At 51.0% G+C, this 16771-nt stretch overlaps 2 protein-coding genes across 8 annotated transcripts in view; one reads left to right on the top strand and one right to left on the bottom strand.

Annotated features, from left to right (window-relative positions):
• The window catches only part of Slc39a11 (solute carrier family 39 member 11), a 443246-nt gene extending 438448 nt beyond the window's left edge, over positions 1 to 4798 (bottom strand). For 2 of the 4 annotated variants that reach the window (XM_052758530.1, XM_052758531.1), the window contains exon 1: positions 4460 to 4797. In XM_052758530.1, coding sequence (XP_052614490.1) covers positions 4460 to 4721 — 262 coding nt within the window. In that variant the 5' untranslated portion in view covers positions 4722 to 4797. Of the gene's footprint in view, positions 1 to 4459 lie in introns of all 4 variants that reach the window. The other 2 variants (XM_052758532.1, XM_052758534.1) reach the window with 2 other exon arrangements.
• On the top strand, positions 4019 to 16704 carry Cog1 (component of oligomeric golgi complex 1). 4 transcript variants are annotated; one of them, XM_052758517.1, is made up of 15 exons: positions 4021 to 4393; positions 6132 to 6373; positions 6520 to 6701; positions 6840 to 7010; positions 9216 to 9372; positions 10361 to 10571; positions 11274 to 12062; positions 12433 to 12579; positions 12803 to 12964; positions 13745 to 13872; positions 14666 to 14774; positions 15296 to 15405; positions 15479 to 15557; positions 15983 to 16017; positions 16512 to 16704. In XM_052758517.1, the coding sequence occupies exons 1-14, from the start codon at positions 4079 to 4081 to the stop codon at positions 15995 to 15997; spliced, it is 2817 nt and encodes a 938-aa protein (XP_052614477.1). In that variant the 5' UTR covers positions 4021 to 4078; the 3' UTR covers positions 15998 to 16017; positions 16512 to 16704. The 4 variants fall into 4 exon arrangements, with proteins under 4 accessions (XP_052614480.1, XP_052614477.1, XP_052614476.1 ...); XM_052758516.1 differs by lacking the exon at positions 15983 to 16017; XM_052758519.1 differs by lacking the exons at positions 4021 to 4393; positions 15983 to 16017 and adding an exon at positions 4699 to 4800.
• Positions 16705 to 16771: the final 67 nt, after the last annotated feature.

Raw genomic sequence — 16771 nt, 5'->3', positions numbered from 1 at the left:
CCTCAATGGGACAAGGGTACACACTGACAGGCCTAGAGAAAAGTGACACATGATGTCCCCAGCTTGGAAAGGCAGCCCTCCCTCTAATGTCCCAAGGCTTGGCCAGCAGCCATGACTACACCATGCTCCCTAACCTGTCAGTACAGCTGCAGAGACCCCCTTCAGGTAGAGTGAAGGGAGAGTGTGGGAACTATGTGAATGTTGGTCAGTGTTGTCTGGGCCATCTTGCTATTCTGAAATCTTTCTTTAAAGCTAATCAGGAGACTCAGTAAAAGATCAAGGACTTCTGGAGTCATGTTGACACATGAAGACAAGTGTCCCTGTTTGCTTTTCTGTTGCTGAGATAAAACATTCTGGCCCAAAGCCACTTGGGGAATTATTTCATCTTACACTTCTAGATGACGGTCCACCATTGATGGAAGTCAGGTCAGGAATTCAAGGCAGGAACCTGGAGGCAGGAGCTGACACAGAGACCATGAAGGAATGCTGCTTACTGGCTTGTTTACCTTTCTGATAGAGCCCAAGCTCACCTGCCCAGGGAAGGCACTACTCACAGTGGGCTGGGCCCTCCACATCAATTAGCATTTTTTAAAATGCCTCACAGACATGCCCACAAGCCAGTCTGATCAAGGCAATTCTTCAGGTGAGGTCTCTCTTCTCAGGTGACTAGGTTTGTGTCCAACTGACAGCTGACACTATGACAGCAGGCTTGGCCATCAACCAGTTTGGTGACCTCAGGTAGGTGACTTATTCCTCCAGAAACTTAGTTATCTGTGATGTCACCTCTGCATAGGGTCCTTGTGAGAACCAGAGGTGATACATGCAGAGGGCATATGGTACTCCAGTGACAGCTAGGATTGTGGAGGAATGCCTATTTGATTTCAGGGGCTCAGGTGGAACCGAACAAAATTGGTCAAACATTGGCTGCTTGAAGTGCTACAGCGTAAAGCTTTAAGCTAAAAGGAAGAAAGCCTGATATGAAAAGTCACACTCAAGGGGCTGAAGAGATGGCCCAGTGGTTAAGAGTGCTCGCTGCTCTTGCTGAGGACCTGAGTTTGGTTCCCAGCTCACTCTCTCCTGTGACTCCGGCTCCAGGGAATGACGCCCTCTTCTGGCCTCTGCAGGCACTGCACAAACATACACAGATAAACACACACATATAAATTTTTTTAATTAAATTAAAATCAAACCGGGCAGTAGTGATGCATGCCTTTAATCCCACCACTTGGGAGACAAAGGTAGGTAGATCTCTGTGAGTTTGAGGCCAGCCTGGTCTACAGAGCAAGTTCCAGGAAAGGCTCCAAAGCTACACAGAGAAACCCTGTCTCAAAAAACAAACAAGAGCCGGGCGGTGGTGGCGCACGCCTTTAATCCCAGCACTCGGGAGGCAGAGCCAGGCGGATCTCTGTGAGTTCGAGGCCAGCCTGGACTACCAAGTGAGTTCCAGGAAAGGCGCAAAGCTACACAGAGAAACCCTGTCTCGAAAAACCAAAAAAAAAAAAAAAAAAAAAAAAAAAAAAAAAAAAACAAACAAACAAAAAAAAAAATTAAATTAAAATCAAAGCCATATCCAACACATACCTGCATCCATTCATAAACTGAAACTAAACTACATCAATAACTCTGAGCTTCCTACTAGCTTAAGCAATCTCTGTCCCCCACATCCCCAGCATGGTGCCTGCTCTGGCTGCCTGGGCTGCACTCTTGGCCCATTTGCTGGTTTTGATAGATCCAGCTGATAGGCAGTAAGTGTCAGAAGAGGGGGGGCTGCTCCTCGGATACGGGGGTAAAGATGGAGGCTTGGAGAGCAGAACCAAGGGCACACGTCCCCTAGACCTGAGGAGCTTTCCCGGTGCCCAGGCTGAGAAGACGTCTGGAAAGAGCCCTGAGCAGCAGTTACTCTTCTGCAGGAAGAGGGGCAACAGTGGCATCTTCAGGCCAGTCTGATGAACTCAGCCAGGGAAACAGCACCGAGGCCGGAAAGCAAACCCTGATCTCAAAACACGCTGGGCAGCAGGGCCTTTGCCAGAACCATCACAAAGGAAGTCCCGGGTCCCACACTAACTGATCTGTGGCCAGCCGTGTTCCCCTCAATGTGGGGAAGGCTTTAGAAACTCTTGTGGAGCCGGGAGCTTGAGGAATGAGCATTAGGCTCCCAGGGCAAGCCATAGATCACGGTTCTGATTTTCAGAAAAACTGGGTGTATCATTAAGACATCGAGCAGCTTGTAGAACTGCTGGGAAGGATGGGCAATCAAGCTGAGGAGGCAGAAGCAAAGGGCGGAAGGACATTCCCAATCCAAAGCATGCCACAGGGTGATGGGGGCCAGGCACAACCTGAGGGTCCCCACCACCAGCACTGGCACTTGGGAGCTACAATTGCAGCCACTGTCCCTGTCACCCCTGCACTATTAGTAGATGTTGCAGGCGATACCTATGCCTCCACCGGGATGAAACCCACCCCCATCCCCACCCCCGCACTCTGGCAGCACCGCGCCTCCAAAGCCCCAGACAGTTAGTTGTGTCTTGTGGACCAGTCCCAGGTCCCAGGCTGGCGCATAGGTACAAGGAGTCCTAGGGAAAGGAAAGGTCTTGCCCGACAGAGACGCACTTCTCAAACACAGAAGACAGATTCTGCAAGCTCAGAAGCAAAACTGCCCGCAGCCTGCCGAGTGAGACTGTAGGAAGGGCTGCACATCGCCGCTACGCCACCAGGGGGCGCGATGTACTGGGAACGCTGACAGAGCAGGAGGCAAGAGCCAAGAGGCTTAGGATTCCTAAGATAACACCCCTCCCCAAGGCAAATAAAATTCCCCGTGCATAGAGCAGGGGCACTGTTCTTGCTAGTATGTCATAATAAGCCGCTTATTTAAATATCAATCTATTACTGTGACATTTGTCTCAAAATAGTGGCAATGGTGAATGGAAGAGATACAGGGCTGCTGAACACATAATACTGTTTTCTCTGCGCTAACGTAGGTAGGGATTCTTCAACAGCAAACTTCTCCAAAACGAAGGATCCTGAACTGAATTAATAACAACAGGCCAGCATGTCCAGGTTTCTTACTGGGTGTCCAATCCTCAGGCATCATGGACTCCCCACCGGTCTCCATCACAGGAGGACTGTGACAGGGGAAACATGTTTTGTAGCTACTAAACAGTAATTAAAATAAAATGGAATACCAAAGAACTAAGCAGCAATAAAACAAACAAACACGTTAAGGGGTAACCTCTATAAGTGGGGCTTTTTCCGATCAACAAACATGGATTCAAACATTGTCTTCCTATAAAGTTGCATTTGATCAACGATTTTAAAAACTAGGAGCAGGGGGTACTGCACCCAGGCACCAGGCCACCCAGGAAGCTATACCTTGGGGCTGCTCACAAGATCGACCACAGCTGTCACTCGGAGCTCCAGCTGTTGAGGACAGATGATTAGGAAAGGGTCCTAAGCCCCGTCCTGGTTGATGTGATGGTCTAGCCAGGGCACAGGTGTGTACTTAAAGAGTGATGACCACACGACCACGTCTATATCGTAATTAACCCCTCGGTGAAGCTCTTCTCTCACAAGGAAAGGGTTAGGGTGCGACATAAGGGTTCCAGGTCACTATAAGGCTTTGACCAGCAAGTACCAGTTCAGCACTTAACTCAGAGACCTTAACTACCTCGCTTCTCCAAGGAAACAAGTGCTCAGGGCGGGCGAGAAGGCACAGCGGGTAAAGGCTATCGCTTCCAAGCTGGAGAACCTCTAGTATCTAAAGTTCTATCCTGAGACCCACATGGCGGAAGGAGTGAACCTCCTGCAAGCTGTTCTGTAACCTCCACGCGCATCAGTTTCCGTCCCACACGCCCTACACAGAGTGAAAGGCGGAAGGAGGAGGGAAGGGGAAAAGGGAGGGAGAGGTAGTAAGTAATATTAAAAACAAGCGCTCAAGGCTAGCACTGCCGCCGTGGCTCAAACCCTGGAACCAGCCCAGCTCCCGCCCCGGCGGAAGTACTTCCGCCCCCATCAAAGATGGCGGAGGGGGCGGGGCGGAGCTGGCAGGCGGAAGCGGCCGGCGGACCACTGGCTTAGCACCATGGCGGCCGCGACCGCCTCCCCGGCTCTGAAGCGGCTGGATCTGCGCGACCCCAACGCGCTCTTCGAGACTCATGGAGCGGAGGAAATCCGCGGGCTGGAGCGCCAGGTTCGAGCGGAGATCGAGCACAAGAAGGAGGAGCTGCGGCAGATGGTGGGCGAGCGATACCGCGACCTGATCGAGGCGGCCGACACCATCGGCCAGATGCGCCGCTGCGCCGAGGGGCTGGTGGACGCCGTGCGGGCCACCGATCAGTACTGCGCCCGCCTCCGCCAGGCCGGCTCCGCGGCGCCCCGGGTCCCGCGGGCCCCGCAGGTCAGTCCGGGACCCGAACCCGCCACGTCCCGCCGCCCTCGCCGTCCGGCGGACCCCACCCCTCACCTTCCGCCGGAGGAGCCCGCCCCTCGCGCTGGTCTGGGCTCCGAGGAGGCGTCTGCCGGCCTTGCTCAGGACGCGGGTCCGCTTCCGAAAAGTCAGCCGGGCCTTTTGCTCCAGGAGCTTTCCCGGACTTCCGGACGATTCCCTCGCCTCCCTCGGGTTCCCAGCGCTCTCCTTCCCTTTTAACTGAAAACGCCAGGGGTCCCTCGACAGTCAAGGAGCAGATTTCTCCCGTTTGCTCACATCTTCCCATCAAGTCATTCATTCCTCATCCCACCCTGTACCCGAGTCTGGAAAATTGGGGGAGGGCAGCCTCAGCCGTCAGGCCCTCCCCCCTTTAACAGGTGAACAATTTCATTTTAGGCAGCGAAGCTGGTCCAGAAAATTCAGGTCATCCCGTCTTCCATTCCCTGAAACTTTAAAGACCCCATGTGGAAGGATGGGGTGGGAAGCACATCCTAACCTTGGCATTGGCCTAGGCATGAACAGAGGGCATGTAGGATAAATATTTTTAACCCGGGAGAAGTTACTGAAACAGTAGAAACAACAGAAGCACAATCTGACTCTCATTTGGAGCTGGCTTTCTCATGCTGCTTGGTTTTCAGGAAAATCCAAGCCAAAAAACTGGGGTAGCGTGATGAAAACTCACATAGAAGGTTGGAAATACATTGGTCCTTATCACTCCCAAAGCTCTGCATTAAGTACAGTCCCCTTCAAATGACCAGACAGCTGGCTAACTTCAACTATATAAGCCTACTTTAAAAAATAATATTGATTTTCATAGTTACGACTGATGCATTTCTGGGGCAGCCCCACAAATGCCTTCTCCATTCAAACCACAAACAGAAGCCTCCCAATGTCTTTTCTGAAGCTTACATGCTAATCAAGGAAGTAAATCCATGAGGAGTTGAATTTTTTCTTAATGTAAGGAATTTAGAATAGCAGTAGAAAATATTTTATCATAAAAGTGATTAATCACCAAAATAACTGTGTCTGTTTGATATAATAGTTCTGAAGGAAGTGCTTTAGGTGTGGGTCCTCCTCAGTAAGGACAGCTGAGACTTGGAACGTTGATGTCTCTGACCAGCTGTGCTCCTATAACAAAATAGTTGACACTGGATAATTCATAAAGAATAGAAATTCATTTTTCCACAGTATTGGGTCCTAGGAAGTCCAAGATGGAACTGTGAGGTGAGAGGGCAGACTGAGACCTGAAGCCTGGGCCCTATGAAAATTTGGTGCAGGGGTGGCAAAGAACCGTGAGCACAAATCTCTGGTGCCCTCAAAGAGGGAGGAGAAGTAGGAAGACAGGACATCAGAGAAAGGAGGTGCCTGCCACCAACAACCAGGTGGTGAGATGCTGGCCTGCCTCAGACCTCAGTGCCCCGCCGGCTGAGTGGTACTAGGTCCAGCTTAATGAAACTTCAGTGTTTTGTTGTTTTTTTTTTAAGACAGGGTTTCTCTGCTTAACCCTGGCTGTCCTAGAACTCGCTGTGTTGACCAGGCTGGCTCTGAACTCACATAGATCCATCTGCCTCTGCCTCCTGAGTGCTGAGATTAAAGGTGTGCACCTCCGCACCCGGCAAAGCTTCAAATCTTCAGATATCCCCCAACTTCTCCCCAAGCCTGTGTAAACGGAGCTATGCTTTTGTTTGCTCTCCTTTCTGCCCTTCAGCCACAGCCAGCATCTGAGAAGTTCTACAGCATGGCTGCCCAGATAAAGCTGCTGTTGGAGATCCCCGAGAAGATCTGGAGCTCCATGGAGACATCGCAGCATCTCCAGGCCACACAGCTCTACCTGCTCTGCTGCCACCTGCACAGCCTGCTCCAGCTGGACTCCTCCAGCTCCAGATACAGCCCCATCCTCTCCAGATTTCCCATACTCATCCGGCAGGTGGCAGCGGCCAGCCACTTCCGGTAAGTGAGCGCCTACTGGCTCTCTAATGATGTCTGGACCTCACTTAACCCCTACTGGGTCACGGAGTCTGTCTTCTTTCCTGATGTACGGAGGTACTTCACCCCACACGTTAGCCATTCTTGTTGATCTTTGTGAGTCTTTCTAGGTCAACTATTCTGCATGAAAGCAAGATGCTACTCAAATGCCAGAACGTGTCGGACCAGGCTGTGGCCGAGGCCCTGTGCTCTATAATGCTCTTGGAGGAGAGCTCTCCCCGCCAAGCCCTCACAGACTTCCTGATGGCCAGAAAGGCAACTATTCAGAAGCTTCTGAACCAGCCTCACCACGGTGGGTGTGCTTTTCTCTAAAGTGTAATTCTTTCACAGGGGATGGGGCAGCGTGTGTCAAGAGGGCCTGAGGCATCAGGGTTCTGTGTTCAGCCTTGCTAAAGGGTATCATTTAAAAGAGGGTGGCTTCTTCTTCCAGGTGCTGGCATCAAGGCCCAGATTTGCTCCTTGGTGGAGCTGCTGGCTACTACTCTGAACCAAGCCCATGCCCTTTTCTACACTCTACCAGAAGGCATGCTGCCAGACCCGTCCCTGCCCTGTGGCTTGCTCTTCTCTACCCTGGAGACAATCACAAGCCAGCATCCCACGGGTGAGCTGAGAACCTTTTCTCTCATCCCTTCAGCTGATCTGCCATGTCCCAGCCACTATGACATACTCTGGGGATAAATCAGTGAACTGAGAAGATTCCATCTCCTCCGTGGATGTCGTAGTTGGGTTGTAAAAGCAGATGCTGAATCTTCAGAGGTGCAGGTTGCTGTTTGATGTCAGTCATAGTCACTGTGGTAAATGGAAGGTACCAGTTGCCTAGCAACACCAGAAGGATCTTCCCAAGGCCAAAGAGGACTTCACTGGAGCAGTGGTGGTGCATGCCTATTACTCCCAGCATTTGGGAGGCAGAGGCAGGTGGATCTCTCTTGAGTTCAAGGCCAGCCTGGTCTACAGAGTGAGTTCCAGGGCAGCCAGGGCTACACAGAGAAACCCTGTCTTGAAAAACCAAACCAACCAACCAAACAAACAAATAACAACAACAGCAAAAACCCTGAAAGCTGAAGGGTGAGGGGAGTTACTGAGTGAGGAAGGGAAGAGAGTCCCAGGTAAAAGAAAGAGAAGGCTCAAAGTCCTGAGATGAGGATGTTAGTGTGTCTGAGGAGCTGAAAAAGGCCAGCAGAAGAAGTTTCTAGAGTGATGGGAGGATCTAGTGAGAAGAAGCCCAAGGCATGTCCAGGGGCCAGGTAATGTACAGCAGCATGGGCCAGATGTTGGAAGTTGGACTTTACCCAGAGATCAGGGTAGTCTTCCATGACCTTGCAGGCTTGGGATGCTCCCTCCGCCACATGTCCCCATGCATCCCATACTTCCTTGGGATAGCATTTTCCTAGCTATAATTAAATGTTTTCATGTGACAGTGAAGTCCTTCAGAGCAGAGTGATACTGAGAGCTAACAGGAGGCTGTCACCATGGTCCAGGGTCAGACATAGGATGGGGACTTGGGTTAGAAGGGAGCCATGAGATGGGGTAAGTGGACAGTCGATCTCTGTGGAGAGGACTGGGGATGAAGGATTGGCTGGGAAGCATGTGGGAAGGGAAGTATCCACGTTAACTAGAAGAGGAACTGGTTTGGGGCTGGTGATGGACTTACAGTTGCAGAGGAGACACTGGAGAACACCGAGACCCTGAAATGGGACCAAGAGTGAGCAGGTGTCCCCAGAGACACACACCTGCAGTACACACTTGGCAGCATCTGGAGCCACAAGATGGCTGTATCAGTGAGGAGAGAGGATGACGAGAGATCCCTGGCATCGTAGGACTGCAGGGAGAGGTGGGACGGTAAACTCTGGAGGCAGCCCAAGGTGACAGGAAGTGAGTAGTTACTAACACACACACACACACACACACACACACACACACACGAGAGCACGCGCGCACATGTGCGCACAGGTACACAGCACCCTCCCTCCCGCTCCGAACTGGCATGTAATCATTTATCCCTCTCATGAAAGGTGAGTACTGACTGACCTGCCCTGGCATAGTAAAAACAGACATTCAAGGTTCCCTTGCAAGAGCCTTGGGTTTCAAACTCCGAGTGGCTTTTTGTTTTGTTTTTTGTTTTTCAAGACAGGATTTCTCTGCAGCCCTGGCTGTCCTGGGACTCACTCTGTAGACCAGGCTGCTGAGTGGCCTCCTACAGAGTACAGTGACAGGCACTCCCCAAGGAGCACAGTGCAGGCCTGAGGGATGACCAGGAGACTCAGCGAGCAGGAAGGGGTGCCAGTGGTTGTTCCCTTGGATCTTCAAGGGACCTAGGATGCTGAGGAAAGGGAATTGACCAGCCTGCACTGTTTTGATAACTTAAGCTCTGTTGTTAGAATGTCAAGGACTGGTGGGTACAGCGGCATGCACCTGGAGTCCTAGCTACTCAGAAGTCTGAAGCAGGAGGACCACTGGGGCTCAGGGCTGGAGACCAGCCTGAGTGACATGGCGAGATCCCACCTCAAACACACACACACACAGACTGCACAGCATTCTTCCCTTCCCTGTTTGCCCTCCTTTCTCTCCCCCTGGCATGTATTCTTCTCAACCAGCAGAATGGCAGAGCGTGGGGAAGCTGCCGCACACAATGTTTTCCCAAACAATGAGGGCCTGACATTCCCTGTACTTTCCTTATCTAACCTTTTATCCAGATTAACCCTCAACGGGGGAGGGCTAGGCTTTTGGAAGTTCCCTCATGGTTTTTTAATTCTTAATATGCTGTTCAAAGCACAGCCTGGATTCTTCTCGCTTGTCTTTTCTCCAGGAAAGGGCATCGGTGTCCTGCAAGGGGAGATGAGGCTGTGCAGCTGGTTCAGACACCTGCCAGCCTCCATTATGGAGTTCCAGCCAGAGCTACGAACTCTCGCACATCCTATCAGCCAGGAGTACCTGAAAGACACACTGCAGAAATGGATCGACATGTAAGCAGTCAGAAAGCATCCCTGAGGTTTGACCTGCACGCAGCCTTTGATGTGGCCACACTTGTGAGGCATGAGCTGAGACTCAGTCATCTGGGTGATGTACCACATGTCAGCCACCCACTCAGGGTGCACTGCTCCCTTTGTACCCACTTAGTACCTATGGTGGGAGAATCAGAAAGTTATTTTTCCATGGGCTGGAGAGATGGCTCATCGGTTAAGAGCACTTGCTGTTCTACCAGAGGACTTGGATTCAGTTCCCAGAACCCACATCAGGCAGCTAACATCCACCTCTATAATTCCAGCTGCAGGGGGATCTGCTGCCTCTGACCTCTGAGGGCACCTGCATTCATGTTTACCCACCTGCACACACACACACACGCAAGTACACATAATTACAAATAAAATCTCCAAGCCAGGCAGTGATGGCGCACACCTTTAATCCCAGCACTCAGGAGGCAAAGGCAAGCAGATCCCTTGAGTTTAAGGCCAGCCTAGTCTACATAGTGAGTTCTAGGACAGCCAGGGCTATACAGAGAAACCCTGTCTCAAAAAAAAAAAATCTTTAAAATTTATTTTTCCAAAACAGTAAGTAGAGGTTTTTCTCCTTATGTTTGAGTTCTGAATGCTCTGAGTTGTTTAATGTGTTGGTTCTGAAGCCATGCCATGGGGCTCTAGATAAAAGTTGGCCTAAGAGGGCTAGAGAATCCCAGCTTCAATCCAGTTAGAAATGTGCTGATGTACTCAAGTCAGAGATTTCAAAGGAAGTTTTAAGAATTTGTCTTAATGATGTGAAAAACCACAAATCAAGGCCAGGTATGCTAGTGTACACCTTTAATCCCAACGCTCAAGAAGCAGACAGATCTCTGTCCGTCGTGGCCTACATAACAAGTTCCAGGCCAGACAGGAATGCATAGTGAAATCTCTCTTTAGAAAACAAACGTACAAAATCCGGGAATCCAGTAGAGCCAAGGAAGTGGTCTTCTTACAGGTGCAATGAGGACATCAAAAATGGGGTCACCAACCTGCTCCTGTACGTGAAGAGCATGAAAGGGCTCGCGGGGATCCGAGATGCCATATGGGACCTACTTAGCAATGAGTCCGCCAGCCACAGCTGGGAGGTGGTGTGTCAGCGGCTTCTGGAGAAGCCGCTCTTGTTCTGGGAGGACCTGATGCAGCAGCTCTTCCTGGATCGCTTACAGGTGCGGTGAGCATCACGTGGACCACCTGACACCCGAGCCCAGTGTGGCCCTTGACCACGTTAAAAATGCTAAAAATGCCCTCATTTAGCGTCTGCTTCCCCTATTTCTTACCACATCTAAATTTTCTAAAAGCTAAGAGAGACAGCAGGTTGTTGTCGGGGGCCCTCAGTGATGCTGCCTGTCCTTGTTCTCTGCCCCTGTGTTGACGGTATCAGTCTTTTTTTCTCATCACTGTGACCTGACAGAAGTAACTTGAGGAATGATGTGTTTTAGCTCAGTTTTGAGAGTTCAGCACATGGACACTTGGCTGGTTCGGGCCCATGGCGAGAACATGTAGCTGAGTCTCACTGTAGTGAGGCAGAACACGTGACCAGAGCATTCGGGAGAGCCTTCTTTTTACCTCGAGGGAAACAGGAAGCAGATGGGGTGGGAGGAACAAAAGTCCCGATCCTGAGAACACACAGCCAGTGCCCCAGCTTTCATGAAGCCCACTCCTAAAGTTGCCACAGCCTTCCAGCATGCCACCAAGGGAGACCAAGCTGTTAACGCCTGAGCCTGGGTGGGCATTTCACGGTCAGGCTCCAACACTCACTGTGAGTGTGGTAGAGAGTGTTCTGAATGCTGGCGTAAACTGCCATTTCAACTCATTTGCAAATTTCCGTAGAGTAACTATGACTAAAACTCTGCCCTCCTTCTCTTTAGACACTGACCAGAGAGGGTTTTGAATCCATCTCCAGCAGCTCCAAAGAGCTTCTGGTCTCAGCTTTGCAGGAACTGGAGACCAACAACTCCACATCGAATAAGCATGTCCACTTTGAGCAGAACATGTCTCTCTTCCTCTGGTCCGAGAGTCCCAGCGACCTGCCTCCTGATGCTGCCTGGGTCAGCGTGGCAAACCGGGCTCAATTTGCCAATAGTGGCCTCTCCATGAAAGCGCAAGCTGTCAGCCCTTGTGTGCAGAACTTCTGTTCAGCCCTGGATTCTAAGCTGAAGGTTAAACTGGATGACCTCCTGGCCTACCTTCCCTCCAGTGACACACCACTGCCCAAGGACCCCTCCCCCATGCACCAGGCTAAGAACTCTGCCTTTGATAGATACGCAGATGCTGGGACTGTGCAGGACATGCTGAGAACTCAGTCTGTGGCCTGCATCAAGTACGTTATGGGCTGCATCCAGGCAGAGCTGCAGACCATTGAAGAAGTCACACGAGACCAGAAGGATGTCCTTCATGGCACCAAGCTGCACGCAGTCCTCTTCATGGCCAGACTCTGCCAGTCCCTGGGAGAACTGTGCCCTCACCTGAAGCAATGTATTGTGGGAAAGTGTGGGGGCTCTGAAAAACCTGCAAGAGAGGCCAGGGCTCTGAAAAAGCAGGGGAAGGGAAAAGCTCAGGAGGTCCTCCCCGTGCAGGCCCAGTGGCAGGAAGTGAAGGAAGTCCTGCTCCAACAGAGCATCATGGCCTACCGGGTCTGGAGCTCAGCGCTTGTGGAAGTGAGTGACGGAGTGACAGGACTTCATGGGGTCTTAGTCCAGTCTGGCCATCCTCAGTCCCAGAGACAAGTAACGCTTAGTCATAGCTACCGTAACCTGGGCCAGGTGTAATCGCCTGTTCCTCAGCCTAGACTTCACAGCATGTTTCCATCTTAACCAACCTGGACAGGGAATCCTGCTTCCTGCTTGTGTCAATACGGCAGCCCCTGTGGTCTCTAACCAGGTGACACCTGCCATTACTGAAGGGGCTAGCAAATGCACTCTCCTGCTGAGTGTTAACTTGCCAGGAGCGTGGGGCTGGCTGCCTACCACCTCCACACACTGCGAGGGCCCTGAGGAACTAATGTGGCCGTTCTCTTTTTATCACCAGTTTCTGATTTGTGGATTCACGCAGTCATTGCTCTTAAGTGACGCTGGCTCAATCCTGGCCACTGCCACCAACTGGGATGAACTCGAAATTCAAGAGGAAACGGAGTCCGGCAGCAGTGTCACATCTAAGATACGCCTCCCCACGCAAGTGAGTCCGTCCCACTGTCACGGGTACTTGGGCTGCAGAAGGGGAACAAACTGTTCTGGGGAAGCAGGGTGGCTCTAGAAAGCCATTTCCATACGTACCTTCTGAGGAACAGCTGGGCGCTTTGGGTAGATGCTCAAGTGGCGACGTCAAGGTGAGTACCCCGTGTGAGGGCTGCGTGTGGCTTGCTCAGTGCACTTAACAACGTGTTGTTCTCATCTTTCAGCCGTCCTGGTATGTCCAGTCCTTCCTGTTTAGCTTATGCCAGGAAGTTAATCGGGTTGGAGGCCATGCCTTGCCAAAGGTGACCCTGCAGGAGATGCTGAAGACCTGCATGGCCCAAGTCATAGCTGCCTATGAGCAACTCACAGAGGAACAACAGGTAAAGGTAGGTATCCAAATGTTTTCCCAAACAAACACCTTGTTCTCGGATTTGGGTGGTTCGTATGAAGAGCACAGAATGGTATCATCGCCCAAGCCAGGTCCCGGTCCCATAAATGTGCTCTGTTGTGTTAGGAGAGGCATTCAGCTCTGCAAGTTGACCCGATCTCGGGTTCAAATTGATCACCCTGAAGGTCAGGACTGGTGGACAGGGTAAAAGCTTTCACAGTACAAACAGCTAAGCTTTGGCACCATGCAGGCTCTGGGCAGGTCTAACCCCTTCATCTACTCAGGATCAAATGTAAGCAGCAGATGAGCCGCTCAGCTGGATGCAGCCCTTCCATGCTGGCTGCCAGGTGAGATGGAGGAAGCAGGAAGCTATGGCACCGAGGTTCGCTTTAGGATGGGAGGAGGCCCAGCCTCTCAGCCTCCACTGCACCTGTGCCCTTGACCCTTGACTTGCCCTATGGTTTCATTGGGAACTTTTAAAGGCTTGGCTTGAGCGAATTCAGTGGTCTTCACTCCTGGGCCTCAGAGCTCACATACATCTCCAGGCAAGAATCCTTGCCCCTTTGTGATGGCCACAGCCCAGAGCCTGTTTTTAAGGGCTGGGTCTCTGAGATTTTTAAGACCAGAGTTCTGTATTTAACACTTTGAGACTAACCTGGCCCTGTGGGTGTCAACAGCACCTTCTGAAACTGTACCAAGCTGTAACACAAGCATAACCTGCAGCTGCTCTTGGAACATGTGAGGAATCACCCCCTCACCAGCCAGCCTTCACTTGCAGAAAGAAGGGACATGTGCGATGACCCAGAACCGAGCCCTGCAGCTCCTCTATGACCTGCGTTACCTCAACATCGTTCTGACCAGCAAGGGAGAGGAGGTGAAGAGTGCCCGGAGCAAGCCAGACTCCAGGTGACCATTCCTACTGGGCACCTCCAAGCAACCTCTTCCTAATGCAGTTAATGGACAGTACACTTAAAAGGGTTCCTCTAGGGATTTCCCCATTTTACAGTGGTAGGAGAGCACAGCGTTCATTAGAAACCATACTTCAAGTCCAGGAAATAGATCTTTGTCTGGGCCAGCAGTAAACCACATCTTGCACTGTGCATAATATCTCTATAAGCTGCACAGGTGGTGTACACCTTTAATCCCAGCACTTGGAAGGCAGTGGCAGGCAGATCTCTGAGTTCAAGGCCAGCCTGGTCTATGGAGCAAGTTTCAGGACAGCCAGGACTACACACAGAGAAACCCTGTCTTGGGGAGGCAGGGGTCTATGAGCTGAGCACATCTCACACTGTTGTGTCCTATACTATTAAGCTGTGGTCCAACACCATCTTACAGTAGTCTGTATGCTGATGTATGACAACAGTTTAAGCTGAGGACCATCTAAAGCCCCTTTCCCGAAGTCTCCAAAGAAAGCCAGCCATATCCTGTACATTGACTGGTTTCTCTTAAACAGTGAGTCACTGTGTAACTGGTGGTTAAATAATACTTGAATAAATTCCACAGCCAAGTGAGGCAGGCAGAACCTGTTTGGTAAGTGGAAGGCACTGGACTTAGGCATCATGGCAGGCTGATTGTCAAAAGGACACTAAGCAACTCGGCTGGATAGTGCCCACCTCTAGGGTTTCTATGGTAGTAAAATACTGTCAGATCGTTTTCTATCGTGAAGTGTGTGGAGAATAATGTTTCTAACTCTTCTCAGAATCGAGAAAGTGACTGACAGACTGGAGGCCCTCATTGACCCCTTTGACCTGGATGTTTTCACACCACATCTCAACAGCAACCTTAATCGCCTGGTACAGCGGACTTCTGTAAGTTGGGTCACAACCATGCTCAGTGTGACTAGAGATACTTAGTTCAGATCACACTCCAAGCCTGCTCCAGTCCTTCATGCACAGGGATGAGATACAGCCACTTCCTGGAAGAGGATTAGGTAAAATGCCATGGGCTTCAATAGCCATGTTGGAGGTAAGGGTCAGTTAAGTTTATCTGCATGAGCCTCACACAAAGAAATACATGGGTGCCAGGCCCACTGTGGAAGATGTGTGCCACTGACCTGCCACCGAGCTCAGTCCCCAGGACCCTTATGTTACAAGAAAACTGAGTCCAGAAAGTTGTCTTCTGACCTCCAGTGCGCTTGCAAACACACACACAAACACAAACACCGCCCCCCCCCCCCCCAAATGTTTTAGAAAAGAACTACATGGCTTTGGGATTCTCACCCATGGCAGATTAAGGAGTAATTCTTAAAAATCCCAAACAATGGGTAGACAGTGAAGTGACTGTTTCTTGGGGTGACAGGCACTGGGCCCCCTCCCTTTCTTATCTGCAGGTTCTATTCGGATTGGTTACTGGTACAGAGAATCAGTTTGCCTCCCGGAGCAGCACATTCAACTCCCAGGAACCCCATAACATCCTGCCACTGGCCTCCAGTCAGATCAGGTGAGTAGCTCATGAGGCTCTGCCAGGCCGAGGCCCCTGCTCACTTCGCTGACATCGCCTTTCTTGTCTTGAGGTTTGGACTGCTTCCACTGAGCATGACGAGCACAAGGAAGGCAAAGGCCACCAGTAGAGGCGTCGAAACAGAAGCCCAGGTCAGTGCGAAGAGGCTCTCCTGGTTCTTCCAACCCAAACCCCCACCAGCTCTTTTAGAAATAACCAATTAGGCACTGTATGGCAATGCACTAAGGCTGCTTTTAATGGCGGCGCAACAGAGTACAAGGTTTCACTAGCTTGAGCGCATAGAAAGATGCCCATCAGCTTGAGCAAATAGCCTCAAAACAGAAAGGGACCCAGACCCAGACCGTGAAGGACACACAGCACAGGATTGATGGTTTCTTGCATTTTGTAGGGTGAAAAGAGCTGACTGTTCCTGGCAGTCCTGCACTGTGATCAGAGCGTGGGGAGAAGACCCTTTTGTCTTGCAGATGGTCTAATCTGCGCCTTTAGTTGGGTGGGAAATAGGAAGAAACGTGCTTTCTCAAGCATTGTTTTATTAATACATGTTTTGTTTTGGTAGGACGCCATCCATTAAGCCTGCCGGAGCCCTCCTGGGTATTTCTGGATTGTGTTGTGTACATGTGTGCTTGACGGCTTCTCTTATAGCACTGTTTGCCTGACTGTTAGAATTCCAGTAGAGTATCCTTTCCCACGTTCCCTGCCAGCAAACCCAGTAAGACCTAAGTCCTCGGCAAACAGCTGGTTTTAAAATCTGGAAAATGGTTCTAAGAGAAAAAACTTTGTGAACTTCGGGCTTCATGACACTAGTTCCCGTGTCACACAGCTGGTCTTTCCATGCTGTGGCCCTCAGAGGACCGGGCCATGGAAGGTACGCATGTTCACTCTTCCTGGCATGGGCCTCCTTCAGACTGTACTTGTATCACAGAGTGTAACCTCCAGCAAGTCCCTCAGACCTTTCTTACTACAGCCATCCCTGCTCCTCAGTGCTACTGCCTGTGTTGTGTGGCCTCTGAGTGGGGTGCACGGAGGGGGAACAGGCAGGAGGCTGCGGGTGAACACTTAAGGCACTTCCTCTCATCTAATGGCAGGTTGGCCCCCCGGCACTCTCCAGAGTAGGTGACCCAACGCATCCTGGCTCCTTGTTCAGACAGCTGGCCAGTGAGGGAAGACGACTCACCTGCACCTTCCTTATTCAAGCTTGCCTGGCTCTCTAGTATGACAAAGTAGCGTGGAAACAATGCCCAGGCTCTCTAATTAAATACTCCTGCATTATTTTTACTAGATGTGCCTCTGCTTGTGTTTCTACATACCCCAAACTGTCTGGTCCTGATGATGGAGTGTGGCCCCT

The sequence above is a fragment of the Peromyscus californicus genome, unplaced genomic scaffold, assembly GCF_007827085.1.
Source record: "Peromyscus californicus insignis strain IS unplaced genomic scaffold, ASM782708v3 Scaffold_3__1_contigs__length_106647218, whole genome shotgun sequence".
Classification (NCBI taxonomy): domain Eukaryota; kingdom Metazoa; phylum Chordata; class Mammalia; order Rodentia; family Cricetidae; genus Peromyscus; species Peromyscus californicus.
The sequence above is the reverse complement of the archived record's forward strand: the minus strand, read 5'-3'. Positions and strand labels throughout refer to the sequence as shown.

What these genes read in the sequence shown, in the direction of transcription:
- Cog1 (XM_052758516.1), top strand. Translation starts at nt 4,079, where the DNA reads ATGGCGGCCGCGACCGCCTCCCCGGCTCTGAAGCGGCTGGATCTGCGC. An exon ending in CACAAGCCAGCATCCCACGG is followed by an intron (nt 7,011 to 9,215) that starts GTGAGCTGAGAA and finishes TCTTTTCTCCAG; the next exon opens with GAAAGGGCATCGGTGTCCTG. An exon ending in CGGAGCAAGCCAGACTCCAG is followed by an intron (nt 13,873 to 14,665) that starts GTGACCATTCCT and finishes AACTCTTCTCAG; the next exon opens with AATCGAGAAAGTGACTGACA.